This window comes from Fulmarus glacialis, unplaced genomic scaffold (genome assembly GCF_000690835.1).
Source record: "Fulmarus glacialis isolate BGI_N327 unplaced genomic scaffold, ASM69083v1 scaffold23273, whole genome shotgun sequence".
NCBI classification, from domain to species: Eukaryota; Metazoa; Chordata; class Aves; order Procellariiformes; family Procellariidae; genus Fulmarus; species Fulmarus glacialis.
The window spans coordinates 567-16,327 of NW_009202631.1; the positions used below are offsets into that span (position 1 = coordinate 567).

The 15,761-nt window shown below is 35.8% G+C and overlaps 1 protein-coding gene across 1 annotated transcript in view; it reads left to right on the top strand.

Annotated features, from left to right (window-relative positions):
* Nucleotides 1-25: 25 nt before the first annotated feature.
* Nucleotides 26-15,761, top strand: part of PLK4 (polo-like kinase 4) — a gene marked incomplete at its 5' end in the record, with an annotated part of 17,034 nt that continues 1,298 nt past the window's right edge. Inside the window, 13 exons of the mRNA XM_009574365.1 lie at nucleotides 26-121; nucleotides 886-981; nucleotides 1,076-1,190; nucleotides 3,157-4,189; nucleotides 6,258-6,358; nucleotides 8,011-8,387; nucleotides 9,278-9,382; nucleotides 9,775-9,877; nucleotides 10,693-10,842; nucleotides 11,770-11,900; nucleotides 12,676-12,767; nucleotides 13,159-13,300; nucleotides 15,043-15,183. Coding sequence (XP_009572660.1) covers nucleotides 26-121; nucleotides 886-981; nucleotides 1,076-1,190; nucleotides 3,157-4,189; nucleotides 6,258-6,358; nucleotides 8,011-8,387; nucleotides 9,278-9,382; nucleotides 9,775-9,877; nucleotides 10,693-10,842; nucleotides 11,770-11,900; nucleotides 12,676-12,767; nucleotides 13,159-13,300; nucleotides 15,043-15,183 — 2,682 coding nt within the window. The remainder of the gene's footprint in view (nucleotides 122-885; nucleotides 982-1,075; nucleotides 1,191-3,156; nucleotides 4,190-6,257; nucleotides 6,359-8,010; nucleotides 8,388-9,277; nucleotides 9,383-9,774; nucleotides 9,878-10,692; nucleotides 10,843-11,769; nucleotides 11,901-12,675; nucleotides 12,768-13,158; nucleotides 13,301-15,042; nucleotides 15,184-15,761) is intronic.

Below are 15,761 nucleotides of genomic sequence, written 5' to 3' on the forward strand. Positions count from 1 at the left end.
CGGCGGTGATCTGTTCGTATTGCAGGATTTCAAGGTGGGGAACCTCCTGGGGAAGGGTTCCTTCGCAGGGGTCTACAGAGCAGTATCCCTGAAAACCGGTCTGGAAGTGGCTATCAAAATGGTAAGGCAGCCAGCCAAGGAAGCCTGTGTCTTTCGAGAGACTGAACCCTGAGGGCAAGTTGCAACAGGTTGGGGTTATGCGGTTGGGCATTCATGCCTGGGTTGCTTGTTTGTATGCAACCGATATTAAGATTAGGATTCGATCCTGAAAGATGCAGTACGATCAAATAGACTATTGATAACTTATAGAAATGCTTACAGTGCTACTAAAAGAACTTAAGCTCAAATATTCAACAATGAGTGGACTATAACACTAATTCAGAAATTTGTGACCACAAAAACTTCATTTAGAATCCGTGTGGCTGCAGAGGTCCTGGAAAAAATGCCTTGAAAAATTTCCTTCACTGCCAGGACAAACTTTATTTGTGAAGGAAACTCGCACCTCACAGGTGTTTTGCCAGATTTGCTTATAATCTATAATACTTCTATTTAGCCACCTTTTTAAGGTTAACTATATTTAGCATATCTGCCCAGCAAAATCAGGATTAGGTTCCTCTGCTTAAGTATTTCAGAATTTTTTTTAATTAGTGTTAGTATTGAAAATGTTAACACTTGTCTACTTTCAGACAGAGATGTGTTCCTCCATTTATCTATGATACTTGTTCATTAAAAGCATATAGTAGGTTAAACTATGTGAAAACTTGCTTGTATTTATAAGATTTCACACAAACATGCATTGAACATCTAAAATGTCAAGTTCGCTTGAAATGAACATTTGTAATCAGTGTTGCAGTGCTTGAAAAATATTCTGTGATCCATTTACAGATAGATAAAAAAGCCATGCACAAAGTTGGAATGGTACAGAGGGTTCAAAATGAGGTGAAAATACATTGTCAGCTAAAGCATCCATCTATACTTGAGGTAAGAATCATGTTTTTGTAGAGAGGCCTGTATATGTGACTTGCTCTATAGCCTACAAAATGTATTTTAATTTTTTCATTATTTTATGTTCTAGCTTTATAACTATTTTGAAGATAGCAACTATGTGTACTTGATACTTGAGATGTGTCACAATGGTGAAATGAGCAGATATATAAAGAACAGAAAGAAACCCTTTTCAGAAGAAGAAGGTGAGATTTTTTTTTTTCCTGTGTATCTCTCTTTGCATTAATGTTTTGGCTTACTCAATAAATATTTAATTCTAGTGAAAGAGTATTTAAAACTGCCATCACTCTGAACCAGTTTCTATAGCTTAAAACCTTGTGATAAGTGATAATCTAGAGATTAATTACTATTACGCATATATTCACTTGAATTTCTGTATACTTTTGTTTCTGTTTATGCCATTTTACAGTAGCTTGTGCTATTTGGGGTTTAAAAAAAATAGACAGTGAACTTAGAAGGTAGAGGTATATAGAAGGTAGAGCTTACCTTTGTACATAAAACTATGTTGAAGTATAGGTCAAGACTGGGAAGTTCCACAGAGGAAAACTGGCACCTTCACATCCACAGATTTGCTTTCTTTGCGTTGCACCTCTTCACCTCATTACATGTCACCAGTTAGAGAGCCTTCTAGATTATACTTTGCCTTATGTGATATCGTTGGAAATATTTACTGTGTTCCAAGATGTGTGGAAATGAAGATAATGCAGGTAACTTGCTTACGGGCGGAGTTAGCAAGGAAATACCCAATCTGACAATCCATCTAGAGTTTTTGAAGGACTGGCAACTGTGGAGAAATTCTGCTATGGTTTTATCTCCGTTTCTTATGGAAAGCACTGAAAATCCTATCTTTCCTTGAGAGTTCATTGTAAGAGTAATTCTAAAACTTTTTAAATTGGCTATATTACTCTTTTGAATAGTGTTTTGAGAAAGAAGTCTTGCAAACAAAATTAATTGCACTTATGAATTTACTAACATTTCATTTTCTTACAGTTGAGAGTGAGAGGATTTCAGTTAGAACACGGACCACTGAAAGCCTAACGAGAACAGCTCAATTAAAAAAAAAAAGACGACAGCAAAGCAAGCTGCTGTGTATAATGTTTGAGGGCACAGCCAAACAAGTGTTCTGGTTTCAGCTGATCTGGATTCAGTGGCTAGTACCTCTAGAGCTTCCCGAATTACCATGCTGGTCATCTCTTGCACAGTTCTTCCAGTTTACCTGCTTCTCTATCAGTTTCTAATCTAATTCTGTGAAACTATTATATATCTATGGATTTTTTTTGAACCCAGATCACATGACTGGATTAAAGGGGTACTGCTATATAGCCATCATCTGTTTAATTCAGATCTGCTCCAGCAAAAATAGTTCATCTGATGGTACCTTTGTTCTAAAAGCTGATAAACCACTGACCTGGTTAAAGAAGTCTCTTCCTTTGAGGAGTGGTTTCTACCAACGTTTGTTACTCGCCAGTCTTTGCCTTCTGCTAAGAGAATAAGTAGGATTGTAAATTGTTTGCTCTAGAAAGAATAAATCTTAAAATTGCTGTAATTGCAACATCATAATAAATGATGCTGTTTCAGCCTGGATGAGGTTTTGTTATTCCTGAACCTCTTTGAACAGTCCCTGAACTTCTAATGTAATAAAACAGAAAGACTATCCCAGGATTGTAAACGTAGAAGTTTTTGAGAAATTGAAATAGTACTAGCCTTGCCAGTTTGCTAATGATAAAACAAATATAATCCAAATTGTCTCCTATATTCTATAATCTGCATGTAGCTGCTTGATTTCATGTATTTGCTGTTTCTGAAAGTGTGGAGCAACTTAACTTTTAAAATTCTTAAGAATCTAATTTTAAAAAGTTTAGGCCAATCTTCAGTCCTGTTTACATTATTCTGTTAGCAAAGAACAAATCTGATTACTGCATTACAGAACACTTTTTTTATGAACTTAGGAACTTTATGTCTTAGAACATAGTCATGCTATATTGTTTGAAGCAAAAAGCAGAAAGTTAATTCCAAGCTCATTAGCATGACACTTAAACATCCTCGTTGTTTAAAAAAAAAAAGCAAGACCAACAGCAGACTTCAAAAAGTTCTCGTCAGAGCTATGACTTCAATTATATGACTAAAATATCTGGTTTTGTGTTTTGACAGCCCGACACTTCTTGCATCAAATTATCACAGGTATGCTGTATCTTCATTCTCATGGAATACTGCACCGGGACCTCACCCTTTCTAATATCTTACTCACCAATAATATGAATGTCAAGATTGCTGATTTTGGACTAGCAACTCAGCTGAAAATGCCTCACGAAAAGCATTACACCATGTGTGGAACTCCAAATTACATTTCTCCGGAGATAGCCACAAGGAGTCCGCATGGACTTGAATCTGATGTGTGGTCTTTGGGCTGTATGTTTTACACTCTTCTTATTGGAAAGCCACCTTTTGACACTGACACAGTCAAAAACACGCTGAATAAAGTAGTATTAGCAGATTATGAAATGCCAGCCTTTTTATCAAGAGAGGCACAAGACCTTATACACAGGTTACTTCGCAAAAATCCAGCAGATCGTTTGAGTCTTTCCTCAGTGTTGGATCATCCTTTTATGTCCAGGTGTAGCTCTGCTCGGAGTAAAGATTCGGGAACTTCAGAAGATTCCATGGACAGTGGAAATGCCACCATCTCTACAACCTTCACAGGCTCTTCCAGCATCAGTACCAGTGGTTGCTTGAAGGAAAAGAAGAAGCTGTTAGTTGGACAGCCACTCCCAAATAAAATGACCTTTTTTCCTAAAAACAAGAATTCCAGTAATACTTCATCCATAGATGGAAGCGGTTCTTTTCATCAGTGGGGAATTCAGGGAAAAGAAATTGGCATAACCGGCAGGGGAAGAACCATGCAACTTGCCGAAGAGAGACCACATTCACGCTACCTCCGAAGAGCCCACTCTTCAGATAGGTCTGGCACATCCCATAGTCAGACTCAAGGCATATCAAATATTGTTGAGAGATGTCACTCTGTGGAACTGCTTTCTAAGCCTAAAGTAGGAACAAGGGAAAATACAGAATACTTTTCACCTGCGAACAGCTATACTGATATAGGAGAAATATTTAAGGAGAAGACTTCTAGTAGTTCTGGTTCTTTTGAAGAGCAAATATCTCCACCTGTAAAAGATCAACCACAGTAAGAATCAGTTTTTATTAAGATGGAATTTAGAGCTGCCTTATATGTTAAATGCATGATTTTTCCTATAACTAAGCTTCAGTAAGTGCCGAAAGTCTCTACACTTGTAGCTCGAATACCAAATAGGAGAGGGTGATAGTTGATGCTGTTGCTATGTAGAGGTTTACCTCCCCACTGTCCCTTTCTTAAAGGTCATAGATGCAGCACATCAGCTAGCTAGATTGTAGCTTTTATTTGTCCTGGTAATACTCTAATAGACTTATTTTCATGTGCAGCAAGTTGAGTATTTCTTTCCCCACAGTAATTGTAGGAGAGAGCCTTGCTAATTCTTCTTTGTTGAAAAGACATTGATTAGGATAGAAGGCATTCAGAGTGTGACTATCAACATTTTTAATTGCTGCTCTGGCTTTTTTTTTTCTGTTCATTTTTAAATATGCCTTACATATGCTTAGACAATGTAAGGGGGGAAAAAAACAAATTAAGTACAAGATTAGGTGATGGATTATAAAACTGGTGTACCAGAAAGGAAAATAATGCTCAAAAATAACTATCTGAAATTTAGTTCTGTCCTTAGTTGTAGTTTCTGGGTGAAAATCCTGGCTTCTTTCCATACATTGATGGACTTCTCCAGCTGATACAAACCAACTTCAGTGTCAAATCTACAAGTGATGCTAGGATGTTTTCTATGTTGTTGGAGGCCTTCTGTGCACTGCTGTGCAAAAAGAGCCCTTCTTTGTGATAAACTTTGCTCAGAAGTTTGCTTTGTTTTTTCCATCAGCAGAATATCAAAGAATGCTTTCCTATTTTAATATAAGGACTATTGCATATCTTGGTTCTTGCATTTCTCTCCACATTAAGAGTGGCAATTTTGTGTAATGGTTCATATGTTTTCCTTTTTGCAAATCAGTTCAGGGAAAATGCAAATGAGTGCTTTGCCCCGTAGAAAAAGTAAATGGAGTAAGAGGTTTTTCTTGACTATTCACAAGTGTTTGACATAAGCCTCTGTTCAGCAAGATCAATGGGCATGTGCATTCTTTCTAGTTTGAGAAATGTTTGATGAATCAAAAAAGAAATGATTTATACAAATCATAACATAATGCTTACTTGTATTCCCCATGACTTCATAAAGACATGCTATATGTAAATGTCACAGAACATTAATATGAGTGTGGGCATTAACTGAATGATTACTACTTTTTTTACATGGTTGATTTATAGGAGAGCCTCTCTATAGATGGCCTGCACAGCAATCTTAAATGCAAGGTTCTAAGACCTAAATTAGATGCTTATATTCTGTGGGGTTTTTTTGTGATAACTGAGTCCTTGCCAATGCTGAAGTCGTGATCATCGCAAAAAGAAAGTACAGATAGGTACAAGGCTACGGAAACAGAAAACCTCACAGGAGCTTAGTGTGCATTTACAACAGATCAGTGATTCTGCAGTAACTGTTTTTGTGTGTATTCTTTATTCTTCAACATGTGGATTATACAGCTTGAGATCACCGGTGACTACATATGTCATTGACTAAAAAGCTGGTAAAACATCTTTATAACCTTTGGGATTTACTATATTTTATATAAACTCAAATTATTTTAAGTGATAAGATTGCCTATATATTTCAGCTGCGTATTTGCTATGCTGAATGAGATCCACTGGGGTGATGGGCATCATCCCTGTGTCTTCTCTCAGGTTGTTTCCTATACTGTGAATTAAGAACTGGATGTAAGAACAGCCACTGCTGGCAGCATTATCAATGGCTCTTTTTGTTCATATATGTCAGTTCCAAGAGTCTACTAGTGAGTGCTAACAGGCTTAAATTTGTGCTAAAAATTAGTAATAACTTTTCATTCCATTTGGAAACAGTATTTTATTTTTTTATGCTTTACCCAATGAACATTCCCCATGAAAAAAGCAGCACGTCCTATGCTGTCTAGAGCTGCAAAATACCACCTGCATTTCTTAAATGTTCTAAAAGTGTTGTGGTTTTTGCAGCTGTAACATTATAACTTTTGTTGTGCAAGTGCCTTTGATGTAATCTTGATTACATTGTGTAACTTTTATTTTGCAGCTCAAATTATCTCTGCCCAATGAAGCCCCAGCTTGGTTTGTTAGAGCAGAAGTCCCAGGCTGAAACAATGCAGCAGTGGCTTGGAAGCATGCAAACAAATGGTGTGTTGCTAATCAGTTGTGTATTTTTGCATTCAAGTTGAAGTAGTGACTTGTAACTTTTCTGTGGTTTTTCTATGTTTTATTTCCTTAAACTTGTGACAGAAGGGATATCTGTATGGCCAAGTAACTGTGATACCGGAGTATAATGCTGGCATCCTAAATAACAGCGATTGGATGTTAACAGAGGCTACTGCAGACTTTTTTTTCTGAATGAAAAGCATGGGAGACCCTAAACTGACTTGTCACTGCAAAAAATTGACACAGATACTGAAAAAGGCAAAATGATTTCCAGCATCACTAATCTGTTAGAATCATTCTTAAGCAAGATAATACCCCATTGAAAACATTTTTTTCTCTCTTTTGGACTAAGCTGTAACATTTCAGTTTCCTGAGGTAGGAATTAATTTCAGAAGGTTTTGTAGTTAGTGTTCCTCTTGAGCTCTTGGGTTGGTATAATGGACTGTATGTAACTGCCTTCGTAAGAGTGAAGAAATTGTACATTGAATTTGAATACTTAGCTTCCTAAAATGAGGTCATTCTCTTCTCTTAGTATTTTAGCCAAAAAAGAAAAAAAAAAAAAAAAACAAAATGCAAAAAGAGAGGAAAACACAATTCTAGAACCTGCCATAATTATTCAGTTGTGACCTGAAAGATGTGTAAGTATAGATACATGACAAAGGATTGGCAGGTGACTCAAAAGCCCTGTTAATTTAGTTGTGCAAAGACGCCTTAAGAGAAAATGGGACCTTGGTGAATGAGAAAGATAATGAGGCTGCAGAAGGAGGGGTGGAGGAAAGGACAAAAGACACAGAAGGGAAGGAGGTGTTCTTTGTTATGCATCATATTACATCATTTACAAATAATGTAATTTAATCATAAAACTAAATCACAAATCCATTCTGGCCTTTTTTTGTTTTGATATTACTGGACTCCTTCCCTTTCTGTCTACAGGGAATTGGAATCATATGACATATGGTCTGAATAATCCTATTTAATTTTTGCTCCCTTCTCAACTGTTCTGCAACATGGCAGGAGGAGTGCAATACTTGTGTGGGTGAGGCAAAAGTTGATCAAAGGCTTAAATATCGAAACTAGAGAAGCAGTAATAGGAAGTTTAAATATAAAAGTAGGGTTTTGTCTGTTAACAAGTGACTGGAAATAAAACAAGGAGTTTGGAGCATGCATTTAACATCTTGAGTACTAAAACCTCTGGTTGATGCTAAAACACTAGTTAGATAAGCTGAAACTTAAATGAAACTTGGTACTAGTGGTTATCTGAATGGCAAGTAAACTCTGTTTCAACAGATTAAACGAATTCTTGTAAACTAATTGTTTAAGTATCTATTTAAAATTTAGTATTTTGTTTATGAATGGATTGCAGAATCATTTGATATGTATCAAGACCGAAGGCCATCATAACTGAAATGTAGTATCAGTTTATTTTAAGTAGCACTGGAATTTTGGTAGCACTGGTATTGATTGGTACTAAAGTCATAGCCTAATGATTTGGACTGAGGATTAAAGAAATCCCATTCTCTGCTTAAATAAGCCTTCTAAGACGATATTTTGAAAAGCTTTTAAAAACATAATAGCATTGTTTTCTTTGTCCTGTGATTCTTTGAATCTACAATGTACCTTTATGATGCTTTCAGTTCCGCTGAGACCACCTGCAGACCTAACTGGCAACAGTAATGCACATGGAGGTTTTCGGTATCATCTGGATGTGCAGCAGGATGCATCAAGAAATGCATGGAACACCTTAAAAGATATAAGGAATCATGATGCATCCGTTGACTGTCCGCATTCTTTAAACCAGAGAAACCCAAAGAAGTACATCCCTGGAGTTCTCTGCAAATCTGAAAAAATTCAACCATCATCTTCTACATGTGGCCTTTGGTCAACTTCAGAACAAAACCAAACGTGGGGCAAAGAACCACCAGCACATCAGAAACCTACACTGCGAAGTATAGTATCACCTCTCAATGCTCACAGGCTAAAACCAATCAGGCAAAAAACAAAAAATGCAGTGGTATGTATCAGTTCTTAAAACGGAAACAACTTAAGTATTAAATATAGTGTGACTATCTCTTAAAGATCACTTGGTAAACTAGAAGCATTTGTTTTTATAAAACTTAATCTGCAATAACTTAATTTAAAGTTATATTAGTAAGATGTATCTTAGTTTTTGTATGCGGAATACTGTAACCTTGTGGTCACTTCCTGCAAATAGTGACATGGCATTGCTTTTAGCTTACAAGCAAAGAAACTGTACCTAAACATAACAAATATTAAATGCATATATACTTCCTATGGTTCTAAAACTATGTACTGTGTAGCTGCACAAGTTGTGTTTAAGCTTTCAAGATTGTAACTATGTAGAACACATCAAACACTTCTACAGATTAGACAACTGGATTAGAAATTAAAATAGTCTTGCTCTCAAGTAAAAACTCGAATCTTTTTCCTATAATGCTGTTTTTTCCCTGGTAGGAAAGCAAAACAAATTCCATTAATCCTTACTGATCACATAAATTTTCTGGTTGGTTTGTTCCTGGTGTCACCCTTTTGCCTTTTGTTCCACTTCTTAGTCTTGCTTGTCCTGTCATGTTTCCCCCTGCCCTCCAATTTTTTTTTTTAAATAACATAATAGAGCTGACCTGTCTTTGTTTGATTTGTCACTTCTTAAGAAGCCACACCCTCACTGACCAGGCTTATAACCTTCAGTCATGTTGAAGGAGTGTTCTGTTTTTATAGCACTAACAGCAAAAGTTACTGTAAGAAGCATTTATAAGTTTGCAGTGCATTTGAGGAAGAAACCCCTTTTTTTTTTCTTTCAGGCATTTGTGGAAAGAAGTGCTATCATATTTTGCTAGAAAGTAAAGGTCTTTTTGTTTAACTTGTATATTTAATATATTTTAGGTGAGCATTCTAGATACTGGGGAAGTGTGTATGGAGTTTCTAAAAGAACACCATTCACAAGAACTTGTGAAAGAAGTTCTCAGAATATCTTGTGATGGAAATGTGGTGAGTATGTTTTCAATTTCTTCACTGTTCTATAAAGGGCTTAGAGTATTCTGTTCTTTCAGTGTTTTTTAAATTTTCATTTAAATGATTATTTGTTTGGAAATGCAATGTTTACATATGCACAGCTGTAAACTCCTTTTTCCCCCCCATACTACAGCCATACAAATACAGGTAGCAAGCAATTATTTCAGAACAAAGTTGGACTTGACTTTTGGAACAGGTGAAATATTGTTGAAAAACTTCTGCTGTTAAATAATTACTTAAAGGAATAGAGCATTCGTGGTAAATCATGGTAATTAATTAAACTGTGACTTATTTCCATACCTGTTAAAAGTAGGGAGTGCTGTAATAAGTTGCAATTGCAAACACATTTTTTTTTCCCCTTATTGTAGATTGCAGTTTATCATCCAAATGAAGGAAGAGGTTTCCTTCTTGATGACAGACCTCCTGCTCCTCCTGAAGACATCTGTATGTATAATTTTGACAACTTGCCAGGTAATCTGAAATTTATTTTAAAATTATGATGATTAATGTGATTTTTGGTGAATCTGGTTTAAGACTTTTTAGCTTTTAGCCATTACTTTTCAGATAATTGTGAAGATAAAACTCCTTTCAGAATCAAACTACAGTTTAACTGGAAACTGTATTTTGAAACTTTACAAGTGTAAACCCACAGGTTTTAAATTATTTTGTATGGAAGTTATAAGGAGTTACTTACCCCTTTACAACGTAGTGTACTAAAATTAAAGCTTTCATATTCTTCTCCTCGTTCATATTGGAAACTGTTTAAATATGAGTGGAAGAAATATTATCTAGTCAATTTTAAAACAGAGCAACTTGACTTTGTGCTTCCTAATACTCGTAACTTGGGGGGAAGGGGAAAAAATATATACTTGAAAGCATTGACAGAGTAATGTAGACAGCTGAAGAGCAAATACAAAGTAACTATAAGTTCTTAAGAGACAAGCAGACTTCTCTACTAATTAGAGATCAAAGATAAGTTTTATCTAAAGCCAGGAAGCCAGCTGGACTGTGATATCTAGTTAAATGGTATATGCAGCACTTTTCTATGTTGTTTAGGTTCTGAACTATATTAATTGAATCTATTCAAGTGAAGCTGTTGAAGATGCACACTCTTCTAAAAGTTGGTGGAAATAAGTCAGTTCCTTTGAACGAACCTGTGTAAAGTATTTAAATATTACTCACAACATTCAGCTATCAAATATGTATTTTAAATTACTTCTCACCAAGCTGGTGCACAATGTTTAATCTCATGACTTTTATCAAAAAGTTTTTAAATTTTTTTTTAGAAAAGTACTGGAAAAAATACCAGTATGCAGCCAAGTTTGTGCAGTTGGTAAGAACAAAAACCCCCAAAGTTACGTTCTACACAAGATATGCCAAGTGCATGTTGATGGAAAATTCACCCACTGCAGATGTTGAAATTTGTTTTTATGATGGTATGTATTCATTTTTGCAATTATGCAAATGGTTATATCACACTATTAAAGCTGCATTAAAATATTGCCAAACAATGAACACTTCAGGTTGAAAAAAATACTAGAAACATTTTTAATTTTTTGCCTCTCTACCTTTATTCTAGCACTTGCAGATCAGTTTATTATTCATTAGTTCCTTAGTGATATCCTCTTCAGGGAGTACATGTTGCAAAAGCGTTATTTAAATTACATCTTGTTTTTATTCATGAGCTCTTCTTTGCATCTACATTTGATAGTTAACCTACTTATTGAAAGGTGCATCCCTACTCCAAGCTTTCCATTGTTAACTGAGGTAATAGTATTACCAAGAACACTCACTGGAGAAAGCAATTGGCTGCCTTCTCCAACTCTGCCCTTCATAAACTAGACTGCACTGACGATTGTTTACTCACTATAGGCTACTGTCAACTAGTTTAATTTGCCACATGCATAGATATACCCCAACAGAATTTATGACAAAAAAAAAAGAAGGCTTAACAGCTCTGATTCAGTGTGGAACCACTATTGAAAGAATGGGCATCTTTTTTTAGAACTGTATTCAAAAACTAATAGAGCCTACTTCACCAATTTTTGGCAATACTGTTAGAGTATTTTGTCTCAGATTAATGTTTAGAAAGGTAGTTTTTAAAATATGTAATAAATGCATTACTCAGCCCATTTAAGTAGTGATCTTTGGCCATAGAGGGCATTCCGTTAACATCACAGTCCCAATTTAAGTGGCTTTTTATTTCTGCTAGACATGCAGCTCATTCAGGAGTGGTTTTATTCTTGCAGTAATTAAGTCAGTGAGAACACTTTAGTACAGTAGAATGTAATGGCAGAAATCTGTATTTTATAGATGCTGGTATTTTATACAATTCACACTAGAAATTTTTACATTTTTTACAGGAGCAAAGATACACAAGACAGCTGGTATAACTCGTGTGATTGAAAAATCAGGGAAATCCTTCACTTTGAAAGGAGAAAGCGAAGCAGGTTTGAAGAAGGAAATACAAGTTTATATGGATCATGCAAATGAGGTAAACTGTTTCATATAGACCTTTTCCAGTGCAAAGTAACTTTCTGAAAATTCAGTTTCTCTCTCACAAATGTACTTCTGATGTTGCTTTTCATATTTTTCTTTACACTGATAAGGAGGGATGATAAAGTGTTTTTTGGAAGAGCAAATAGCAATGTAGAGGTAACAGTAGTAACGCCTCACAATGAAGACTGTTAGAGGAAATTCTTACTAGTGTGTAAAGCAGGTTTGCCTGTCTGGTGAAAGGATTAAACAGAACAGATGAAGCTGCTTTATACAAGTTTTTAAAAATAAAATTAAAAAAAAAAAACAAAAACCACAAACACAAAAACCTGCCAGGTGGTTAACTGGCCTGCCTGCTGTGCTTTCCATCTCTTGTTTCATGTCACCCAATTAGCGGTCACAAGAGTAATTTTTTGTCTATGAACTTAGGAAACAGTAAAAATATAGTACAAATTTCCTATTCGGTCTTCCTTATGTTCTGTTATTTTTCTGGAATAGAATTCAGGGGTCTTCTAGTCCCTCATTTAGTCCTGCTAAAAGGGGAGGAGATGTGGTTATTAAGAGCATAATTCCGTATGTGCTGAAGTTACGAGGCAGTCTTGCTGTAGTATAGCTTTTTGAATTGCCTCCATGGTACACAAGTGCAGCTGTTAGCAATATTCAGTACCATTCACAAAAGCATTTCCTTGTGTGCACACCTCCCACACTAAACATGTATGAAATAGTTATACTGTTCTCAATTAAAAACTTCAACAAGCCCCTTCTAATTCCAGGGACATCGTATATGCCTTGCACTGGAATCTGCTGTTTTGGAAGAAGAAAAAAGGAGTGAGAGTGTTCCATTTTTTCCAATAATTGTTGGAAGGTAGTATTTTTCACTTGAAAATACTTTTGCATTTGAATATTCCTACTAAGCAGCCTCAAGCAGCTAATGTTTGCAGAAGCCAGGGTTGTTTAACAGAGGCTCATAGTCATTAGCATGATAAATATTAACTTGATAGTGTGTATGAACACCTTATTTTGGACCTGCAAAGCCTCCTTTGATACTAGGACAACATACACTTGTGGATTTAGACTAAACCACAAATTGTTTAGACTAACAATTAGCATGTGTAAAAACAATTCTGCAGAATACCAGTGCCATCAAGTGCTTTGTACAGTCCATGGTAAACTGAAGGAAAAGCTACATCTCCTCACTTGTTTCTTTAGTCCGTTTTGGACAGACCTTTTCCCAATTTGTCTCATTATTTTTCCAGAAAACCTGGCAATACTGAATCGCCACAGGCTGTAGCACCTCCATTGTTGGACAATACAAACTGTTCAAAAGAAGTTATGGCGCTGGATAGAAATATAGCTACCAGTTCTACTCCAGTTCAAACTCCAAACTGTACTCCTTCTGTAAGTATACAAGAACATAGTGGAGACTGCTGTCCAGTAGGAATTCAAATATTGCTTTGAAGTTTTATTTGAAGTAACGGAATTACATTTGTATGGACATAGGCTTTTGTTAGCCATTTGTGAGCATCTTGACTAGAAATGTTAACTTTGATTTCGACTAGCTTTTGATATCTGGATTTAAGATCATCTGAAAAATCAAAATCTTCCAAAACTTTACTACAAATGACTCCTTGGAACATAGTTTGAAAATTGCTTACTGATGTTATACAGTACAGTCGTCAATTTGTTTTGGAGAGCTCTGATGTGCCCTCAGGCCTCTGTATCAAATGGTAGTCACAAAGGATATTAGCACTTGAGGCTACTGTTCTGAAATAATCAAGTGTTAATGTGTATTTTAAAAAAAAAAAGTGTAAGTGTACATATATTTATATGTATAGCCAACAAGGCTTTGTGTGCAATTTCATCTAGCTTGTTTAAAAGACCCACCAAGCTTCAATTGCTGCATCACAGCCCTGATAGAACTTTCCCAGCTGACTGAATTATATTGGGGACTTAGCACACTGAGTTTGTATCGTCTTAACTTCGTTGAATTTATGTGGGTCTGCATCTCTGTTGTTTGATTGTGTAGCACATGTCCTTAGTGCAGAATCTACCAGTTTTTGCTTGACTGAAACGAACCTGGCAACAAAAACTCCTTAGGGCTTCAGTACTAGTGTTGATTTTTACACAGACTCAAGGTTACCCATCACCAGAGTTCTACCTTGAGGGTTCAGTGTTCAAACTCATTCTTTGTTTGCTGTATAGCAAACACTTAGGTCTTTGTAAGACTTTCACTGTTTGCTTTCTCTTCTGAAGTATGTATTTCTAAGCAAGATAACACAATAGCTGGTTGCCTTTCCATGTTACCTTTGACTCTTTGTCAGTTTCTTTATACTGGAACTGGATCTGTATATCCTGAGGTACAGCTTGTTGTTTCTTTCAGGTTCCTGTTATTATCTGGATCCTGATCTCTTTCCTGACCAAGGTCTCCTATTTCAGAGACATCCCCTGACTTGCATCTTTTCCTTGAATGCTGAATCTTAAATACTGCTAAGCACACCACCTCATCTCTGTCATCTCTGTGACTATGGGAGGAGGTATCCAAGTAGTAGAACTTCTATAGAAGCAGACGCGTTTCCTCCTAGAAACCACCTAGTAGTGGTGGCGTTGTCCTAAAGGCCTCTGATGTTTGATCCTCTGTTATTCTTAATTCATCACTTTTGTCTCTCTAAACCTGTACCAGACTCTGTATGTGCTGCAGGAACTCTTCTATGAATGTTTAATGTTCTAGTTTCCAATTAATAGCAATGTCCATATTTTTGTAAAATATTGGCCAAGTGGTCATCTGAATGAGGGCTATTTTATAGTCTAACATGTGCTGAATGTTTTTCCTGAAGATGGACAGGGTTTTCTGACAGTCAAATAAGGAAAAATGGGGTTTAAGTAGAAAAAGTCTACTTAGGGAGAGCGATTCCTTTGTGAGTACAGAGAAGTGGTAGAAAAATTGTCATAATACTGAGAAAGTCATATGAAATTCTGTGGGGTTTTTATAATGTAATGCTGTTAAATGAAGCATATAGGCTAAATCTGTCTGTGTATATATATGAAAAGATTAAAACAGGTGGTAATTCACCACTGTAGTTGGTACATAATTAGTTGGATTAATACTAAGGCTGCTAATACTGTGCATTTCTGGGTTTTAGGTGGTGTCATATGAAAAGTCTACATTTATGACTAACACTGCTGAAACTACATGCTCCTCTGTTCATCAAACAGAATGCAGTCCAAACTCAGCCCAACTTTTAAAATCTGTCTTTGTGAAAAATGTTGGTTGGGCTTCTCAGGTGAGAAATGAATACTGATAAAGGAGGGAAGTCTGTTCTTTTTTCCTATTAAACTTGAGATACATATTTATAAGTCATTAACTTTAAGCTTGATTTGTGAGGAATATATTCAGTTGTGCTCTGCTACAGTTTAAATCCAAAAATTGGTATGTGGAAAGATCCTTCCAAATAAGTGTCTTAAATACCGTGGTGAACTACATAGGTAGAAGAAACCAAAATAACAGTTCAGTATTTCAGTTATCACAATTTTCCTGTGGTTGTTATTGCCTATTTCAGTATCTTCTGTCATTTAAATTTGACCCTAGTGAAAAATTGAAGCTGTTAAACTGCTGTCTGTTCACTAATGTAGAGGTAAAGGTGTCATGACAAAGTGTTTTTAACAGGTATGTACCAGATCTGTACAAGAAAAATGAATCTGCCTATACAACAGGAAAAGCTGTTTCCTTACAGAGAAATTTTTCCTCTGCTTTTCTGTGGGACCAGCTTTAGATTTAAAAAATGGTTCTCTGCAATCCAGATAAAGTAAGCTTCCTGTCCTAACAGAAAAAGTTTGCTTTATATATATATATATATATAAA